The 14,615-nt window shown below is 41.5% G+C and overlaps 1 protein-coding gene across 2 annotated transcripts in view; it reads right to left on the bottom strand.

The window, feature by feature from the left end:
* Window positions 1–14,615, bottom strand: part of SCFD1 (sec1 family domain containing 1) — a 304,030-nt gene that overhangs the window by 38,886 nt on the left and 250,529 nt on the right. For both annotated transcript variants that reach the window (XM_030214680.1, XM_030214681.1), the window contains one exon: window positions 6,824–6,877. In XM_030214680.1, coding sequence (XP_030070540.1) covers window positions 6,824–6,877 — 54 coding nt within the window. The remainder of the gene's footprint in view (window positions 1–6,823; window positions 6,878–14,615) is intronic.

Raw genomic sequence — 14,615 nt, 5'->3', positions numbered from 1 at the left:
TATGGATCTACAGAAAATGGTTCTGAAAGTCTTCAGAGAGCAGGTAGTCAGCAAAATTATCAGAATAAGATGGATAGTCAACAAGCCATATTTTACTGAATCATGGAATAATAGGATCACTTCACAGAATGCCAAGTTGTGGAACTGAGATGTCTCATGGAACAGTCTTGAGCGTCATGCACCTAATAAGCATGACTATCAGCATGTAATTCCTAATTTAAAAATCGTCACTAGACAGATGTCATACACAGAATATTTTTCACATGGGGAACACACCCATGAGAGATCTGTTCAAAACCATCTGAGAAGGAAAATCCCAATCTTCTGTTCCAGGAGAAGATCACAGGGCAGACTAGGATCAGATACCTTGTTCCTTAATTGGGAAGAATCTTTTCTTTAAGCATATCCTACTATACTTCCAGTTGTGAATACCTTAATAAAACTCGGAAGGAATCAAAGAACTATGATACTTATAGGTCGTTATTGGCTGAGACTAATTGGTTTCTCTTCTTTCCAGAGTTATCCATTAGGAACCTAGTCAGGTTGGGTAACTATTCACCTCTGCTCATGCAGAACCAAGGAACATTATTTCATGTGCAATGGGAGAATCTTGAATTGCTGATGCTATAAGGTTCAATGCCTTGATCACATCCCAGATCTGCTGACTTTGGTGACTCTTTTCACTTTGAGCATTCATGTCCTATTTAATAAAATGGACATACTTTTAATATGTGTATTGTAAAAAATGCATTGTGTGCATGATAAACAACTCGTTGCCTGAAAGCAAAGGTGTTTTATGTGCAATTTTTGAATGACATGATAGACATATATTTCAGTACACTGCTGCAAGATCTTCTTAAATCACAAACTGATGGTTTGATACTTTACTATATAACTGTAAAAAAACAAAAAAAAACTAAAGTTTGATATATTATTGATGTATAATAAGCATATTCACTTTGCATATTTTCTGTGCTGATCAAGCGCAAATACAATACTTTTGTTTTCAGCGATGAACTGCTTAATATGATGTGATATACTTTACTTTCTGTGGCAGTGTAACAGGTTGGTGTTCTTATGTTCTGAGAGTTCTCACTTGCAAAAATATTTTCAGTCTCAGCTCAAACACCCCAGGAAGCAGCACATTAAGGAATGTGGTCATAGGAATGGCTCAAAAGTGAGTACAGAAGCCAAAGCAGGAGTAGAGGATGACACAATGACCAAATCCACCAGGGAGATGTAGTTCAAAGCGGATTTAGGGCCCTGTTTACTAAGGTGCACTAGCATTTTTAGCGCTCGCTAATGCTAGAGAAAACCATAGAAATATATGGGTGTCTCTAGCGTTAGCGCGTGCTAATTTTTGGTACACGCTAAAAACGCTAGTGCACCTACAGCAAGGCTTAGTAAACAGGGCCCTTATTAAAGCGCCAAAACAAGACGACCCGACACAGGCCGTGTTTTGGCGGATGAAGTTGTGAAAAGAAAATATAATAAACATTCATAATTTCACATAAAAAGATACATCTCTAAAAATATTCATCAAATATACAATATAAGACATAATATAAATAGTGGGCTGCAACAAACGAAAATTATCACAATGTGGTAAAAAGCTTATGAAAAGACTAAAGGTAACCATATAATAAAAGCATATTATAAAATGTATAAAAAGAAAAAAAGATATAAATGTTACAACAGAGGTAAACATCACAACGGTAAGACAGAAGAGCACACAGAGATTTATCTTCTTATGTGAAATTACGAATTTATTATGTTTTCTGTTCACAAATAGTTGTGCATAGTGACTCCTGAGGCAGGTGGCTGCGTCCGCCGAAACACAGCCCGTGTCGGGTCCTCTTGTTTTGGTGCTTTAATATATAAGCTTTGAACTACTTCTCCCCGGTGGATTTGTTCATTGTGTCATCCTCTACTCCTGCTTTGGCTTCTGTATTTGGATTTCCGTAGAGGGTGTCTTCCTGCTTCTGCTTTGGATATTCAAAAATGAGTACCTCACAGAAACCTGCTTCTTTTTTTGCACTGATAACATACACTGCTGGTCTATATATATTTGTAGCGGACTTGTAGTGTTTTTGTGGTCTATATCTTAAGAGTAGAGTGAATTATTAAAGCTGTACAATCATTGTTGATACTGTGTCAGAATAGTCAATGTGAAAACCTTTTGGGAACTTCTTTTCAATGGAAATCTTTTGATCTGAAATCACACAATTACAAGAGAGTCTTATTTGTTCTGAACACAATTTCTCAACCTTGGTTGGACATTGTAGGGCTATAGATATATGTGCTTTTAGCAACAATCTAAACTGCATATAGACAGCCCTGACTTCATTACTTGCCAGAATCAAATTTTACATCAATGCTTGTTTGATCTTATGAGACTTATAGGAAAGGCTACTAAAAAAAGTGCCCCAAGCACTCTAAGTGGAGATAAAAAACAAATTGGATGTACTTAAAACCCATGTTGTAACAGACTTGTTCGACATCAACATAGCTGACTTTCAACTTGATATGGATACATTTCATAAAGACCTCAAGGGCCCTTTTACTAAGGCGAGTAGGTGCCTACGTGCGTCCAACACGCGCCAAATTGGAACTACCGCCCGACTACCTAATGCCCCGGGTGGTAATTCCATTTTTGACATGTGCCCAAAACACACAGTAGAAAATATTTTCTATTTTCTACCGCATGGCGCTTACCTGGAGATAATTGGCAGTTTACACATGCTGGCCGCTTACCGTCTGGTTAGCGTGTGAGACCTTACCACTAAGTCAATGTGTGGCGGTAAGGTCTCAGGCCGAAAATGGACGCACACTGGTTTTAATTTTGCCGCACGTCCATTTTTGGCAACAAAAAAAGCCTTTTTTTCAGGCACGCTGAAAAATTGACCTGCATACATCCAAAACACACGCCTACAACAGCGCAGGCCACTTTTAGGCGCGCCTTAGTAAAAGGGCCCCTCAAACATTAAAAATGTTTTTAATTTTGTGCTTAACGCTTTAAGAGAGTCTTTTACTAAGGCATGCTCACGTTTTTGGCATGCGCACTAAACGTTAGAAATGCCAATGCATTCCTATGGGTGTCTCTAACGTTTAGCGTGCCTACAATTATAGCGTGCGCTAAAAACGTGAGCGCGCCTTAGTAAAAGAAGCCCTGCATCAAGTATTTCTATTATCAAGTATTCTTGATGAAAAAAAAAATAACCACCATTATAATACACAGTGAGTACCAAGAGACTGTTCTGTACTGTATGTGGAAATAGATCCTCAAGTACCAACTTGTAGTATCAGGAACCAAGAAAATGTGGTAGATAGATACAAAAATTATGCCAACCACCAGCCTGATTAAAAAGAATTTCCTAATGCATCTTGATACTAGTGATTGCATATTATACCTTACGAATTTCTGGAGGTGGCTATTGATATGTAAAGGTGGTATATCAAGTTTTAAATAAACATAAACTTCATTGGTTACCAGTATCGTATGTGGTTTAAGATTTTGCTGTTAACCTTTGATTTTGCTGTTAACCTTTAAGACACTTTGTGCTATATATATATATATATATATATATATATATACACACACAGTGCACTCTATTTAACTGCACACGTCGGATAAGCGCATGCTCTGTTTAACTGCATGCCGTACTTCCAGTTTTTGGCACCATCAATTTCTATGGGGACAAACTTTGGTTTAGCGCACTACTGATAAGTGCAAGATTTGCTTATATGGATGGTTTAAGATCGCTTCTCTGCAGGAAAGACTCCGCATAAGCGCACGCATGGAATATGGAAGCCGATTGGCGCATGACAAAGGGGCGGTAAATTTGAAATCTCGTTGGTTAACTGCCACAGGCAGAATAAGCGAAAGAATGTTGTTAGAGTGTACCCTGGAGTCGGAGTCGTCGCGCAACTGTAAGACTAACACTGGCTGAACGAACAGAAGTTCTTAAAAAATTAGAAAACAAGTCAAGCATCTATTACTAAAGAATATGGTGTCAATCCCAGTCAAATTTCACGGATCTTGAAGCAGAAAGACCAGCTTCTGGAAGACTGGCAAAACAATACAAATCCACACCGGAAACGTAAATGGCGGGAATAGCTGAGGATCGTTGGTGGAGGCACGTATAAAGGTCTAGACTATGCAGTTCCAGTGTTGCTAAATATCTAAGAAGCAGTCTATAGACAATAAGAAGCGAAGGTTTCTTTTTCTTTCTGTAGATTACAATTGATATTGAGCATGCCAGGTGACAAGCAAGTGCCTCTCACCCCTCCCCACCTTCCTCTGGGCAGGCAATTGAAAGACAATGAGCCATTTGCCATTCACTGTTTACTTGAGTGTTTATTAGCCTTTTGAGAGACTTTCAGGCTGCAGAAGGAAGTTCCAGGTGACAAAAGGGAGGGGCTGACAGAGGACAGAAGACAGAAATCCTGTAGTCAGGATGTGATGGGAAAATGCTATTGCAGAGGGGGTCGTGGGAGCGGAGTCCTGAATCCTTTGAAGTGAGATACAGATTACTTTATTAAGGATGTGCTGAGGCAAGGAAATGCAATATATATTTTTAGATGCCTTTTGAGCAGTTGTAAGAAACAAATGACATATCCTGCATGACGTATGATGTGAGAACCAGTTCTTTGTATTTCAGCCTATATAGCTGCCTGCTCTGAAAGACAAAGGTTAGTTGATGAAACTCTTCCTTAGTCTATCTCAACAGACTAAGGAATATGCAACCATTTCCATGCTTTTATCTATGCTCCCTCGATATCCTGTTTCTTATGTGCTGTGCCTAATGTTATTATTTCTTATTTTTCATGTTCTTGGGTAAGAATAAATGTTGATAATGTGAGAAGCTTCTCTTGTATAGTTGTTCTTGGTACTTTACCCAGCCGGGGGGGTCTAAGAAATCAGTTGAGGAATTTGTCTGGGAAAGGTGTCGGGTTGCTGGTTCTGAGATCCAACACCTATCGGCCCAAACAGGATGTAGAAGATGCTCCTCTTCGGTGGTTTTCTCAAGTCAGGAGCAGTTTCCTGTCAGTGGTCCACTGCTTATGGAGAAAGCTAATCAGCTAACTGAAAGTCTTTGGACTAACTGAATTCAAAGCCACTGTTGGATGGCTGGAAAGATGGAAGGAGAGGAACAACATAAAATTCAAGAAACAGCATGGTGAAAAACAAGACGCTGATGACTTTGGTGCTGAAAATTGGGTTGTTTCAGTTTTTCCTATCTTGAACAAGTTTGCACCTCGTGACATTTTCAATGCTGACGAAAACGGTCTCTACTGGTGAGCGATTCCTGATGGAACCCTTGCATTCAAACAAGTCGAAACTACAGGAGGTAAAACATCGAAGGACCGACTGACGATCCTTCTTTGCTGCAATATGGATGGGAGTGAGAAGTTGGAACCACTCGTCATTGGAAAGAGCAAACAGCCCCGTTGCTTCAAGAATGTTAAGCGACTTCCTGTGTCATACGAGGCTAACACAAATTCATGGATGACTGGGGAAATTTGGAAGAAGTGGCTAAAGAAGTTAGACACTAGAATGCAGGCACAAAGCGTCAGATTTCGTTGCTTTGTGATAATTGTGCTGCACACAGTGATGATGTCAGGCTAACATCAAGGTGGTCTTCCTCCCACCAACCACTACCTCTCTGATTCAACCTATGGATCAGGGCATAATAGCCAATTTCAAACAACATTATCGGGCTTTTGTGTTACGTCGTCTCATGAGCATTATGGATGACCAGACTGGGAAGGATAAACGTGCTGTTGAACTGACTCGTAATCTATCACTGTTGGATTCCCTACATATGCAGAAAGAAGCCTGGAATCATGTTACACAGGTAACCATTGTGAACTGCTACAAGCGGGCAAGCTTTGTTAGGGATGTGGAGAGGGACGAAACAGATGCAGCTGTTGCAAATGTGTCACATAAACAAGCTATTGACATCCCAGCCGGTGTTACTGAAGAGGAGTTTCATCACTACATAGTTGTTGATTACGATCTACAAACTGCTGACGACAGCACTGATGTCGAGATATGTGCCTACACGCAGGCAACGGCTGATAATGAAACAGATGATGAAATGAACTTCGTCAGCATGTGCCTCACTGCTCAACAACCTCCTTTCACTTTTGCAAGAGTGCTGGAGAGTCTTAACACCGTGCGGGCCTATCTGGAGGCAACCTCACTATTGGGATACCCTATCTTCCCTGTTTTGGTGATATCTTTGAAAGATACCTGCTCAGAATAGCCATAATACCTGCAGCTGACATAAAACCTGTTTTTTCTTTCCAGTTTCACTTTCAGGGGAGAAGAAAGGGGACAGCAAACACTGGAGAACTAATGAGGGGTCATGCCTTAATCCCTCCAGTGGTCAGCTGCTCAATTAGAGCAACCTTTTGCAACTTGGACATGATTGAAACAGGTCTAGAACCAGGAATCCCAGGACTGAAAGGCAGGAAGACAGTTTGAGCCATCAGGATTGTTCGTAAGTAGTGTGCCCGTCAATAAATCCTGGCCTTCTAAAAAGCATTCCTTTTAATAACAACCTATTGGATCTCCAAAACGGGAATAACAAAGATCATTATTTGGGTATATTCACTAAAATATATTGTAGAATGTTCAAATAAAGTCAGCAGGTATGCCTTATAGGGTTAATTTTCTAAGGGTCTTGATACAGAACATTATTTTGTGTGTTGAATATTAGGTTAACATTTAGTTTACATATGTGTGTGTGTGTGTATCTATCTATATACACACACACATATGCAACAACTCTAAACTTTGTTTGAATATTATACTTACCGGGTTAGATTTCATCTCGATAAGACTGTCCAAAATCCGAGTAACTGGAAGATTCTGTAGAAAAGATATTTTCATGTTAATATAAGGCACTTATCTTTCATGGGATTCACATAGAAACAACGTTACTATCTTATATAAAACTAAACAGTTCCTAGTCAAAGAGCCATCTTCACATAAGGCTGTTGTAAGTTCATGTCCATTGCCAATGAACCATACTAATAATTATTTAAGATGTATACAGTATTTTATATCTATTTTAGGGTGAAGGACAGAGAACAGGCGTAGCCAGACCTGCCATTTTAGGTGGGTCCAGAGTTAACCTGGGTGGGCTCTTCCCAACTATATCCCTACCCCCAAACATATACAATACAGTATTTTAAATCTTCCCCGCTGCCCTTGAATCCATCTGCCCCTCTCTTCTTTTTCATCTGCTGTACGCTTAGTCACATGTTTTCAAGCTTCTCCCTTTCCTCCACCCCTCCGGCATCTACTCCTACCCCCGCCCGTAGTCCAGCATCTGCCTGTCTCTCTGAAATCGCCATCACACCCCCCCCGGTGTACCTCAGAGCTGTTACCGGAAGTGATTCCTATAGGCAAGCTGCGTTGGCCCTGCAGACACCCCTCTACTGTGTCCTGCCCTCGATGATGTCACTTCCCACTTCTTCACTGGTGGAGATACAATGGAAGGAAGCCTGCTGGATCGGTGCAGGTTACCTATATGAACTGCCTTCGGTGATGGCTCTGAGGTAGATTGGGGGGGGGCAGGGGGTTCTGAGACAGGGGGGGAGAGAGAGAGAGGAAGAGACAGATGTTGGCCATGAGTAAAGGGAGAGAGGGGAATGAGGTGCTTGAGGGGCATCATGGGCCAGTAGACTGGCTGGGCCTGAGACATGAATGGGTGGGCCTGTGACCACCTGTACCTATGCCACTGGTAGAGAAGGGGCAGGGATTCATCATTCACTTCCTTCACTATTAAACACTAAGAAAACCTTTTAAAACTAAGGGGAGGGAAGAGAATGACAGATCTCTTTTCCCTCTCACATGAACACAGAAGGCAGGCCAATTGTTTGTCCATCACAGCAGCCACAGATAAATAGAGAAAAAAAAGAAGTCGAGGAACACTAACATAAAAAATTTAATTTTTAGTCCAGGTACTGAAGTATATAAGGTAACAGATATCTATGGTAATATATATCTATATCTAGCTATATACATAAAACCTGATTTATTCTACTCATCCAAAAAAGACAAGGCTGTAGCATTCACAGAACACAAATTATTATTACAATTTTCATATACAGACACCTAAAAAGCAACATACAACTAAAATACTTCCCTCAACCCATGATAAAAAGTAAGCAATATATAATCACCCCTTGTTATCCATGCTTTTCAATGTCAGATGAGAATGAATTCCATAAGACTGGAGCTACATAAGAAAATACTTTTTCAGTTCTGTCAGTTGGGGTAGGGTGGGAGGGTTGAAGTGTCAGAGTTATGTGTTATTTTGTCTACCGCTGGGACCATTTTCTTTAACTTAGGGCCTCACATAACCCATGCCACAGTGTTTTCTATTAACTGTTAACAACTGAGCTCCAGCTTGGCAAGACCAACATATCAAAACTTACAACAGTCCAAATGTGGCCATAATAGTGGCCTGCACTACAGTACAACGATCCCTTATGTCTAAAAAAGGGGAACAGATTTTGCACTAAGTTATGCTGATAAAACAATGCCTTCATCACATTCAAGATATATTTCTGGAGCTCTCACTCATCAAATATGTCCCCTAAAATCCATGCCACTGGTGTCAGGATATGTTTTTTCAGGTGCCTAACCCACTGTCATTCTAAGTTTTAATTTGTTTTGTTGTAACCAAATGCTCACTTAATCAGGTAACTCTGAAGTCTCTCCATATTTCTCCCTTGATCCTTTCTCAGCCTACAACTGATTTTGATATGATCCACACAGACAACCCCCCCCCCCCCATAAATCCCATTTTCTAATCATCTCACACAAAAGCTTCAGATAGATGATAAATAAAAACAGGGTATTTCAGAGTTCACAGCTTTTAATATCCATTCCTATTTTTTTGCTCATTGAACCCTATTCATAAAAAATTACATGAACCATTGTAATATCATACCTTTGACAAAGGACCTCCAGGTGCACAACAATGATACCATGGTCCATGGTATCAAAAGCCACTGTAAGATATAGGCAGGAACACACATTTTTCCTCAGATTTACCATGACTTGATGTTACTGCACCATACAGAACTAGGAATTCCTGGTTTTGTATTGAATTTGTTTGCTTCCTTTTTTGCCGATCGTACACAACAAGTAAGACTAAGTGATGATGTTTCTGACTAGACTTAGTTATATACAAGTGTGCCTCAAGGAACAGCCCCATCAGCAGTATTCTTTAACATCTATATTGCACCAGTCTGTCATCTACTGGTTGGTCTGGGAGTACATTATCATCTGTAAAGACACAACAGATTAGCCTGGTGGGGTTGAGCATGCTTATGGACAAATTTCTGTTACACTCAATGCCGGGAGCGACAGCAAACCCCCGCCACAAACTGCTCAGGGTGATATTGTCCTCGAGATCACCGAGGCGGTGCTTAAAGCCTTAGACATTCGTTTTACTCCGTTTTCCGAACAGATTGCAGGCATCTCTCAACTTACCTCGGATTTGTCTCGCTGCACTGGTGAGCTCGAATAATGAATATCGGACATTGAGGACATCAGTCAATTGCATATTTCAGACATGGCGCAGCTAGAGGACATGGTGAAGATCCAAAAGGATAAGATCGATGATCTGGAAAACAGATCTAGATAAGACAACCTTCGTATGATCTGTTTTCCAAAGTCAGCCTCTCTGATCAGCATGCTGGAAACGTGGCTGCTGGCGACATTCCCGCAGGCCGGAAGTGGGGACCTATCTATCTGGAATGGGCCTCCCGGGTGGGACAGCTGCGAGATGGGGAATCGCCGTTCACATGTGGTGATGGTCAAATTCCACCAATATAAACAAAAGGCAGAGGTCCTCCGGTACTGAAAAGCCTTCAAAGAGAAGCTTCAATTCGATGGACAGATCATACGATTATTTCAGGATTATTCAGTGTCACTTTCTACTCAGCGGAGAGCGTTCTCATCCATGTGCTTTATATTGATAGAGAAGAAAATAAAGTTTCAGCTCCAGTATCCTGCCACTTTAAAAAAATGTTTGCGGAGATAAATGGAACTCTTATGTTTTGCCGCAATTGGCACAGGACTGGTTAAATACTGTGCAGGCCACCTGAATATGCTCAAGGGACCCTCCACCCGGTTGATATATTTTGATTGGGGGGCCGTGGTTGCTAGTTCTGATATCCGTCCATAATTTCAGTATGTGGCTTGCAAAGCTGTGAACATTACTTTCTGTGGGCACTCTTGGAATGTTTTATCTGATATTAGTTGGAATGTTTAATATCCAAGACCCATGGAAGACTCGTGAGGCAGCCTCTGGAACTCTCGGCAGCCATTTTAAAAGAGCAGAGAGGAAAGGACAGCTCCGCGGCAGCAGGCAGGAAAGAGAAAGGATCTTTCTTGTCCCGAAAAAGCCACTAGAACACCAGGGTACCTTGAGGTATGTGACAGGAGGGCACCCTGCGTTCGGGGGAGGGAAGGTACTTCTGTGGGGATCCCACAGGATCTAGGTCCATCCCCATGGGATTCCAACGGACTTGGATCCATCCCCACAGGATCCCCACAGACATAGAGGGAATCCCACTATCCCTGCTCCCATGCAGCTCTCTATTTCAGGGCCGATTTCTTCAGGCCATTAGAGCACTTTACAATAGGCCTCAAGAACAACTATTAGTAAATAGGGTATGATCTCCAGTCTTTTCCATATCCTGGGGTACAAGATAGGGCTGCCCACTGTCACCACTACTCTTTATTCTTACAATAAAACCCCTGCTCCACACCTTAAATAAAGATCCAAGCATAGCTGGGGTCTGAGTCCAGGCCACTCAAATCAAAGGCTTGGCTTTCACAGATGATCTACTACTTGTGCTGACGGGCCACCAGAACTCTGAGTGTGCTTCTGGCTCTGAATGCCAGATATGGTCAGTTTTCCGGGTTCGCACTGAATCTCCGTAAGTCTAGGGCTCTACCAGTAGGTAGAGCGGTAAGGGATGCTTGGATCAGGCCCTTTCCACTATTATGGGTGAAGATGCAATTGAAGTATCTGGATATTTATCTCCCAGCGGACCTGACCGCTTTATACGATAATATTTCTCCGATCTTAGAGGATACCCGAACCAAACTTAGGCTTTAGGGAGCATACCCGTTACCTCTATGGGGCCATATAGAGATCTTCAACATCATATTAGCACCAAAATGGTTATATCTGTTTCAAATGGTACCCCTGTGTTTGAAGGGCTGTGATGAGCAGAGGTTGGGACGGATTCTGCAGCACTACTTGTGGCAGAGTAAGAAACTGCGATTGCCTCTTAAGGTGTTGCAGACTCCCATTCTGCATGGAGGGATGGATCTCCTTAATATTAAATATTTTTCAGTGGCCAGCCATATGCAGCACATTAATGATTGGTACCAGAATACTAATACCTTTTCATCTACTAGCTTGGAGACACAATTGGTTCCAGGGATACAAATTAGTAGCATACTTCATGGTCTGAACTCTCTACCAAAGGGTATCTACAAGAACCATCAAATATACAAAGCAGCCAGAGAATCCTGGAAGTGGATCTGCTGCCGATTCGCATTCTCAGCCAACGTTACTCCATATTTGATGTTCAGAGGGAACCCAAACTTCCCCCTGGGAATGGATGGTGGTCCATTCACCCGATGGCAACATCAAGATGTTTTTTTATTTGTTGCAATTTATTGACCAAGAAGGGAAACCAAAGCCTTTTTCCAAGTTTCAGCAAGAGTATAACATGACCTCCTCAGATTTCTTTGCATATCTTCAGGCTCGCCATTATCTGCATAGACTGGACAGCCCTTACGGAGGATGTACAGGAGGTGCTATCAGAGACTCTTAACTTGGGCTTGCAATCATCAGCGCCTTTACAGTTCTATTACAGAGCATTGTTGGACACGACTCTGGACATTGACTATGCCGTTCTAGCTTGCAAATGGACTACAGAATTGGGGCTCCAGTTTATGGGGGACTCAGCTAAGACTTTATTCTAAACAGTAAAGCCTATACAGACTGTGTACTGCATAAGTAAACTCTATACAAATTTGCCCTATGCTTGTACATCTCACCGCATAGAGCCCGTAGAATTGGTTTTGACTCTACACGGCATTGCCTTAAATGCGGAACTTTTGCAGCACATCAAAGGCACATGTTTTAGTTATGCCTTATTATACAGGACTTTTGGCAGGATCTTCTCAAGTATTTTGTTAAGCTGTGGTCTCTTTCGTTGGTGAGTACCCCATTACTGTTCTTTAGGAATTACACACTGGGATCTCTAACACAGCAGGGGAGCAATAAGTTTCTATGATGACTGGTGGTGTTTGGTCTTAAATACATTTTGCAGACCTGGTGTTCGGTGGACAGACCAACCCTTCAGCACTGGCAAATTTTAAAGGTTCAAGACATGAGGATAGAAAGACTGCAAATTAAAGATATTTCCCAAGGTCCGGGACTCCACTTCCAAACTACATAGTCTCTCTTTTCGGACACTATCTCCAAGAACGAGGGAGTCATTTACTTAACTTGTAATTATATTGGGAGATCTTGACTGTAACAAACCCCTAATGAGGGGAGGGTTCCTTCAGGGATGGGGAGGATTATGGGAAGGGGGTGGGATGGTTATAAAATTGTATTTTATGCATGTTTGTTACCAGAATCTTTCCACATTGTTCACTGTATGACTACAAAACTTATCATCCTAGACTTTGTATAGTTTAGTTTCTTACAATTATATACTAACAAAAATGATTTAAACATAAATAAATATTCAAAATTTGCTGTCCAGCTTTATGGTCAATGATAGAGTCATTGAAATCTCTTTTCAGGAGAAAAAATTTGGAGTCTTGATATGCTCCAGCTTACCTATGAAAGCTTAATGTAACAGTTAAAAAATACTTCTTTAAATGTTTATTCCACACTTGATATACCGCCTTTCTGTAGATACAGTCAAAGTGGTTTACATATACTATTTTTGCAGGTACTAAATTTTGGGGCCCTTTTACTAAGCTGTGCTAAAGAGTGGCCAGCGCTATCCCCAGTGTGGGTCTTTCCTGCATGCTGAGGCCACTTTTGGTGCAGCAGTAAAATGGCTCCATTTTCCATTATTCTCATTAATGGCCACACACTAATTTCCCCATTAGCATATGAGCTATTTTCCAGGTGGTAAGGGCTCACATGCTAACCACTCATCAGTTTGGGTGCGGCGACGCAGGTGCACTAACCAATTACTGCAGAACATGCCTACACTGCACCCACAGACATGACCCAATGCAAAAAAATAAATTCTACTTTTTTATGCACGGGAAGCATGCGCCGAATCCCAAAACTACCACGAGGCACCTAAGCACGCCCTGCAATTACTACTTACCACAGCTTAGTAAAAGGACCCCTATAAATATTGAGATGCCCAATACTTTACTAGTCTGCCAATAACTTTTGTGCAGTCCTCCAAACTATGGTACTATTACAATTAGATTATTGCAATGGCCTGTATCTAGGTCTTCCAGCTATTTATTTACATAACCTTCAAATGGTTCAGAAGGCAACAACCTGGGTATTAACCATAATTTCTAAAAATCCTCATATTAGTCCTGCCCTTTTTTTTCTTTACGTTGGTCAGCAGTGGTTTAGAGGATTTAAAATACTAGTTTTCATATACAGAGCATTAAGGGGCGTAGTTATCAATGTGGGCTACTGTTAAGATGTGCAATTTTAGCACAAGTCCCATTTTATGTAATGAGACCTAGTTATTAATTAACTGGGTGTGATAGTGTGAGCCATGGCAAGGGATGCAGTCCTCATAATATACAGCCAAAGTATAACTGAAACAAATGTTTATTTACTTGAATCCTGACACCTGTTAAGAGCATAGGGCCAGGATCACAGGGAAAACACCTCTTGAAATTCAATAAGCAGTCTCTCTCAATTCTTAAGTATCACATACCATGTAAAATGAGTTTATCTTGCTGGGCAGACTGGATGGACCATACAGGTCTTTATCTGCCGTCATTTACTATGTTACTATGTAACTACTAGGGTTTGGCTCTAGCCAACCATCAGAACAAGGCTTGTAAGTTCCAAATAAAAGTGGCTTACCTCAGCCAGGTCACAATTCTTAAATCATACCCTGGGGCTTCAACTCCCTCTTCTCTGTGAGCCTCCTGCTCACTCACTCTCCTAGGACCTGGAGCTTCTGTATTGGGGCCTCCTCTCTCTGAACTGCCTAAGGGCTTTTAGTTCCCTCCTGGCCTGAGCCCCATCCCTCCGACTAAGGCTCAGCCTCTGCAGCCTAGCGCCACCTGCTGCCACGTGGCTGAGTTGAGTCAACCTCAGCAGACTAGTGCCATCTGCCGAACAGAAGTTGAACTTCATCAGTGAGGGAGGTGTTTCCTGCCCCTACACTACTAGCTCCCTTACACTGGGTTTAACAGTAAAATAACACATCCGAATGGCAGCCCACATTGATAACTCCCCCCCAAGCATCTCATCATTCCTAAACTTTTACTGCCAGTGTCCACATTGATCACTAAGACCTAAAGGGTCTGGACTGCTTGAAGTTCCTATGTACTGTCAGATTGATTT

The sequence above is a fragment of the Microcaecilia unicolor genome, chromosome 9 (genome assembly GCF_901765095.1).
Source record: "Microcaecilia unicolor chromosome 9, aMicUni1.1, whole genome shotgun sequence".
In the NCBI taxonomy this organism is placed as follows: Eukaryota; Metazoa; Chordata; class Amphibia; order Gymnophiona; family Siphonopidae; genus Microcaecilia; species Microcaecilia unicolor.
The sequence above is the reverse complement of the archived record's forward strand: the minus strand, read 5'-3'. Positions and strand labels throughout refer to the sequence as shown.